Source organism: Limulus polyphemus, unplaced genomic scaffold (assembly GCF_000517525.1).
Source record: "Limulus polyphemus unplaced genomic scaffold, Limulus_polyphemus-2.1.2 Scaffold2609, whole genome shotgun sequence".
In the NCBI taxonomy this organism is placed as follows: Eukaryota; Metazoa; Arthropoda; class Merostomata; order Xiphosura; family Limulidae; genus Limulus; species Limulus polyphemus.
The window spans coordinates 164326-171790 of NW_013668219.1; the positions used below are offsets into that span (position 1 = coordinate 164326).

At 28.5% G+C, this 7465-nt stretch overlaps 1 protein-coding gene across 1 annotated transcript in view; it reads left to right on the plus strand.

Annotated features, from left to right (window-relative positions):
- The window catches only part of LOC106467423 (KICSTOR complex protein SZT2-like), a gene marked incomplete at its 3' end in the record, with an annotated part of 86873 nt that extends 86520 nt beyond the window's left edge, over positions 1–353 (plus strand). The window contains exon 26 of the mRNA XM_022395604.1: positions 168–353. Coding sequence (XP_022251312.1) covers positions 168–353 — 186 coding nt within the window. The remainder of the gene's footprint in view (positions 1–167) is intronic.
- Between the last annotated feature and the right edge of the window lie 7112 nt (positions 354–7465).

Genomic DNA, 7465 nt, shown 5'->3' on the forward strand with positions numbered 1-7465 from the left:
ACTACTATATACTACTATATACTATATACTATATATATATATATATATATATATATATATATAAAAATATAAAAAAACTGCTCATTTTGGGTCTTATTTTAAGTTTATTACACTTTATATGCGATCCTTTGTGCTAACTCTTTTATCAAGATTTATTTTACCTGTAGATTGAGTGGATGTTTCAAGATGAAATAGCATCAGCAGCTCTTGATACTTTTCCCATTATGCCTTCAACATTGGATTTTGTTGTAAATCATGTTGAGAATTCAAGGAGTTTCCTAACTTGTTTGAAGGATGAAGTACCTCTTCATTTTGTTTTTGGTCCAGATCTGAGTTTAGATAAGTTTATTCAGGTAAAAAACAAAAATTATGTATTATTATTATTTTTTTTAAATGTTGGTTTTTGAGACTGTAAAATGAAGAAATTATGATTCAACATATTTTGTTCTGTAAATAGGATGTACAATAAGAATACAAAATAATAAAAACAATCTACTATAAACTTACATACTTGAAGTTTGTGCTCCTTTATTTTATTGTTTTCCATGCATGTCCAGTGATTTTGGTAATATACCATTGTTTGATTATCCCTTGTGCTATTCTGGTATTTTTTTGGCAAATAACTGAATAACCGAAGTGAAGATCTGCGAAGGTGAAAGTTGATATAACATGAAGTAGGGTAAACCTATAGAAAAGATAATGCAAATTTAAAAATTTAAAAATGTGTTTGATACTCAAATCAAAGAGACTACTGGTCATCTTTACCAAGTTTGTCAAAGAGAGAGCATTATTCTCACTAGCAATAATGAAACTGAGTGTCTTTAACCATGATCTAAACATTTTATCATAATCAGAAGTCACTAACTTTACAAATGATAGTTTCATTAATCAAAGAAAGTGCTTTTTTAAGAGTGGAATTCCTTGAAATAAATAAATAAACAAGTTAATTTTAATTAATCAAGTAAAAATGTTAACTTCTTTATTTAAATAGATATTACGTTATGTTTTAAAGCATTCATTCTTACACCTAATCAGTACACTATTCAAATCTCATATGAATGCTACTAAAATGAACCTAAGGTATCAGTGTAACTTAATTTCAAATATGCTGACCCTAGATATAAATTAGAAATAGTTAGTTGGAGAAGAAAAGGAAAAGAAGAGTAATAGATTAAACTTGATATTCATGTTAAGTTAAAATATTCTTAGCAACATTACAAATTTCATGAACATGCAGGAGTTTTATGTTGGTAAAAATCAACAAAATTCTCTGACAACTAGGACTTAAGCAGATAAAGGAAACTACATAATACATGTTTAAAATTTCTATAATTACCAGGTTCTTTCACTGATTACCATTCACATTTGTACCTCCTGATTGGTCCAGCATGTTGTATTCTTCCACAGTTCTAACTGTGACTAACAATTCTTTGTCTTTGTTGGTGATAAAGGAAATATTATGTGGCAGTTTAATCACATTTGGTTTTATTGGTCCAATATGGGTGAAAAGTATATATTACTATTCTTCTTAAATTTTACCTGTTGCTTTTGCCAAGTTATGTTTAGATGGGCCTTATTTAGGTGTTGATGATGTAGCTAAGAACTTCAAATCTTTGTAATAAAAAACACACACAACACTAAATCATTAAATTATGATTCACTTTCACAACACTTGTACATTCAGAAAAGTTTTTTCAATCAGCTGCTATTGTGACAAAATGTCTAAATTTGTATATTTTAATAAATCTTAAAATCTAATTGAGTGAATTAAAATTTTCACAAATTGTTTTAACCCTTTTCACATGGGTCAAAAGCCATTGCATTTGTTGACTTGCATTCAAAGTTTTATTCAACTACTATTTTATGAATTTATGTCATTAAGTTTGGTATCAACCTGACTATATATTATTTATTTTCAAAAAACATACCTAAACATTGATTTCTGTGTGTCACGTGGTATGTTGAATGCAGCATTGATTCAAATTAGATAGTTTTGTATGAATTAGGACCTCAAATTACCAATATTGACAAGCCAAAATATAAAATAAGAACCTCCTGTCTTTTCTATTTGCTGAGATATCGCTTATGTATTGAATGAAATGCAGTGGCCCTGCTCACCTCTTTCCATTTTTGGAAACGGTCCCTTATATATACATAGTTTTATATATGACATGTGAATAACCAGTTGAAAGCTCAGAATGTCTCCCTAGTGGCTTTCTCAGCCATTTTAAAGTTTTATGATGCCATCTTGTTCTTTCAAACCTAGATTGCAAGGAGGTAGATTGTGGCTTTAGTCTGCTTGAAATTTCATATTTACTTAGTTACTAAGCTTGATAAATTATAGTGGAATTCTATGGTATCAGTATAGTAACTTATGATTTTGTGGTTATTGAAATGTATATATATAAAACCTTAAAAAAACTGTGTTTCATGTCCTTGTGCGAAGTTTCCTAAGGCTTAGCAAGCTATGACAAGCAGCAACCGAGTACAAAGGTTAGAAGTAGAAAAGATAATTGTTCGCATTACTTTATTTACTGTTGTATGTTTAAGAAAAAAGAACTTAATTCTAAATAGTAATAATCTATATACATATATATTACATAATAATTGAAATGTGACTGTATTTCACAAAATACTAGTTCACTAAAACACAACCAAGACAGGTTACTTTGTAAATACTAAAGGTAAGTTTTATGTTATCGGATACAGTAACATGAGTGCATGTGCACCTCATTGTAACTTCTGTATTGTTAGCAGATATGGCTGACAAGTCAATATAATAAAAATAATAAATATATATAAATGTATAATGTTATGAGATTTAAGCTATTTAGTCTAAACATTTATGTTTTCATGTTATAAGTTGTAGTCATTCTAGAACAAAAAAGACATAACTTATATTCATTTCTTAATTTTTTTATGGTGTTTATGGTGGTTAAGAGATCACTCAATCAACCAAACCCATAACGATATTTGTTAGTGAAAATAACAGATAAAATATAAAGTTTTTCTTAAAAAAACGTTTTATAACTATCTGTACATTATAAGGATTTCGCATATGAAATGTATAAAACTATTTTAATCTTAAAATGAAAATTACTTTGCATGTTGGATAGACAACATGCAAAAAGAAAAATATTGCTTTTGAAAAAATCAAAATTAAATATCCTGTTTTTCTAAAACTACATACTTTTAGGACCATTCATGTCAAATTTAAAATAATTTCATCCATCCACTAGTTTCATTTTTGTAAAGAACTTTAATGAGAGTTGCATACCTACTTACAATGTAAGTAAGTTGTAGTCAAAGCATTAAGAAAAAAATCATGTCCAGAAAGATATGACAAAACTGCATATTGACTGTAACCTGTGTTATACTTTCAGTAGTATTTTGGATTACTTGAAACATGAATTTTTATCATGAAAATTATGTTGTATTGTTTAGTTCAACCAAAAGAGATTTGTACTGTACTTTAAACATTATGCTTGGAACTATTATATTCAGATTCAACTCATATTAGGAGAACTTGTTTATAATCTTCATGACAAACTAGAGCTGTACAACCAGACCTATGAATCATTGTAAATGCGACTATTCATAGACATACTTCAGAAAATGTATGACCTTCAGTGGCTCGGTGGTAAGTCTGAGGACTTATATTGCTACAATTCAGATTTTGATACCCATGGCGGGTGCAGCACTGATAGCTCATTGTGTAGCTTTGCACTTAAAAACAAACAATTATGCAGTAGATAAAACAAATATGTTTAAATTTTTTAACATTTTTTCTATATTTTATGGCTACCATTATGTCAAAAGAAACTTTGTTTTTTTAGAAGTTCCTTGTGTATGCTGCAGATGGTTTTAGATGTATGTTTAGACTGTAATCTGATGGCTTACAGAGTATTTATTAGTATATTTTTAATTTTTGAAGTATAAAAAATAAGTCCTGTTTTATATGTGTTAATGTAATATTAACTTAAATAAGGAATATTCATGCCAAATCTTTCTTTGCTTAACATTAATTTTATACAAGGTTATTTTGTTAAACTGAAATTCACTTCAGTTTCCAAGATGATGACATGTAAATTATATCAAACAAGGATTTACGAAGTTGGTACATAGCTCAGCAACTTACACAGTTTAAATTATCATTAACGTTTAAAAGATATTCACATAACAAACTGTAGGCTTTACAGAATGTCAAAGTTAGGGGCAGATGTAATTCTGTGATGAAAGAATAGTGTGAAAAAACCCCATGCCTATCACTTTATCATGAAGTGTATCAATAATACTTTAAGGCATTTCCATATTTTTAAATAGTTAATGTTTGGAAACTATTTTGCATATTAAATATTCTACTAATTTATTTTTTTATTTGAATTTGTAACATTATTTATTAACCTTTAACATGAAACATTTCATTAAGTCATTCTAAGGAGTGTTTTCTGGGAAAATCTCATTGTTGAGCATGTTTCCATCTTGAGTATAAAAATACAATTGGAAATTATTATAATTTCCATTATAATATTATAATTATATAGATTATTTATTTAAGATTATTACATAAGAAGGAAGAATAGTTTCATTATGCGTACGTGTATGAAGAGATGTAAATGTTTATTGAATATTGCATTAACCCTTTTGCAACTAACAGGTCAAAGTGTGCATGTCACAAGCTTTTACGGAGTTACATTGAAAAGTTAATTAAATCACTTTATTATCAATGAATAAACATGGTCTCAAACACAGTTAATAAATCAAATTTTAATGTTATATAAGTTTTAAGTTCTTAATTCTATAAGGAAATATTAAAAAAATCCTCTCCCTTTCCCTTAGTATGAGAATTATGACATTTGCTCTTTAGATATTCCCTTGTTTCTACTTTTTATTTTCATGCCCATCTGAGAAGTACAGAATTTAACATAAATTATGCATGAAAATATAGATAATACTCAGGCAAAGCATAATATTTCTATCCTTCAATCTGATTTGTTTAGGGAGCAATAAACTAGAAAATCAGACCCACATTCCACACTCTCTATTTCACAAATTTCCAATGGCTCTTTCTGATGTTGTATATGATATTACTTATGACTAATAGAAAGTCAGAGATATACTCATGAGCAGCTCCTGCATTACATAATTTGATATGGTAATGTGAGCTGCACATTTGCTGAGTGACTTGCATCTCATGTGGCAGGATTATTAGTTAAACACAGTTCAAAGGACAATAAAATTAAGTATAAGTAGATGTATACTGTTACAAGCTTTAAGCTCTGTAAAATAAATAATTATGGTTTTCTTTTACAGTTTGTAATCATTCTAGAAAGAAAAAAAGTTAATATTTATTTCCTAATTTTTTATGGTGGTTCCGAAGTTGGTCAAATTGACCTTGTATAGAGTTATGGTAGAGAAAATAACAGGTAAAATATAAAGTATTTTCAGAAAAACGTTTGATATTTATTTAGGATATTTTAGAGATTATGCAAATGAAATATGAAAATTTTCAGATAAGAAAAACATTTTTAATCTTAACACAAAAATCACTTTGCACTTAAGAGAAGTTAACACTCTGTCTTCATTTATTTACAAACAAATTTTTAATAAAAACACTTAATTAAAAATTTAGATTTTTTGTTTAAATAAGACTTGTAATATTTACTGAAAGCTTGCCAAATTTTGTGAAGATACTTTAAGATACTTTGCATTTAAGAGAAGTTAACACTCTGACTTCATTTATTTACAAACAAATTTTTAATAAAAACACTTAATTAAAAATTTTGATTTTTTGTTTAAATAAGACTTGTAATATTTACTGATAGTATGGCAACTCCAAGAGTTACTTTATGGTTTCAATGTCAGTCACATTGTCCAACCCCATACATATAGATTTAATATAAGATACTCAACCCTCTGAAGCAATCAAAATGAGAAACATTCTTAATTACATTTTTTACAAGTCACAGTTACATAGTAAGAAAGGATACGTTTTTAAACAGGTATGGTGTTTCAATCACTAGAGCAATCATCCCCAAGTAAACAGATTTTAAGAGTAAAGAAACAAAGCTATTCATTCTTTATTACAGTTACAGTAGTGTATGTACTATAGTACAAAAGAATATATAATATAAAAAGATTGATGAAATTTCAATGAAAAGTATAAAATAGTTCAAATACATAAAATACATGGAAACATTTTCCATATTCAAACAAGAGTTTACACAATTAAAACGAGAAGGGAAATTAATATGTTATTTAGTTCATTTGTATTAATATTCAAGATAACATTCTGGGACAACATGTGACCTATTGGTCCATCTCGACTGTTCCATCCTCTAAACTAAACTAAAGCTATTAATAAATAAATTAAAAAGAAAATCTTAAAGCCAGCCCTTATCATTCATATACTTATTAAGCTTTCTCTTAAACTCACTTAAATTTACTGCCTCCACATTTGAAGGCAACCCATTCCAAAGGCCAACCACCAGTCAGAAAATTAAAACAGTCTTAACTGAAGATGACTCCCACCCTGTCAAAATATATATTTGTGTCCCCTAGTCCTACTATTCTCACTATTAAGTAAGAAAAAAAATTATCATTGTTGAATATAAAAAAAAGATGATACATCAACACTACCAATTCCTTTTACAATCTTAATCACTTTAATCAGATCTCCCCTAACTAACTCTTCTTTTTTCAAGGGAAAATATTTCAGAGATTTCAACCTCTCCTCGTATTACAACCCCTCCATTCCAAACAGGCACCATTCTAGTAACCCTTCTCTGAACCTTTTCCAGCAATTCAATGTCTTTCCTAAGGTAAAGAGCCCAAGAATGAGCACAATATTCCAAATGTAGCCTAACCAGTGACCTATGCAATGAAATTATAACCTCTTTAGACTTGTATTCAACATTTTTGTATATAAAATCCTATTTGCCCTACCACTAGCAACTGCACACTGCTTAGATGGCTTTGGAGCCTAATCAACTATTACAACAAGACCTCTTTTTTTTTCATGACACTGTAAAGGTTATTCAAATTATGATAACCCACATGCATTATCTTGCATTTATTATAATTAAAACCCATTTGCTATTCATTTGCCCAACTCAATAAATTATCTAAATCCTTTTGTAAATCAGCTGCATCCTCTTCACAGTTCGCAACAACCAAAAACTTAATATTATCTATAAATTCAAGTGATTTATTGACCATTTTTTCATCTGTACCACAGATTTAAATCAAAAAAGACTGAGCTCTGAGGTACCCCACTTATGATATTAATCCAGTTTGACTGAACACCATTTGTAACAACTATCTATTTTTTTTCCATCTTGCCACTCTTCTATCCAATTTGCTAACTTAACCCCAACACCTATAGAGATAATTTTTTTACAAGCCTTTTATGTGGCACCTTGTCAAATACTTGCTGAAAACCAATATAGACCAAATCTACACTCTT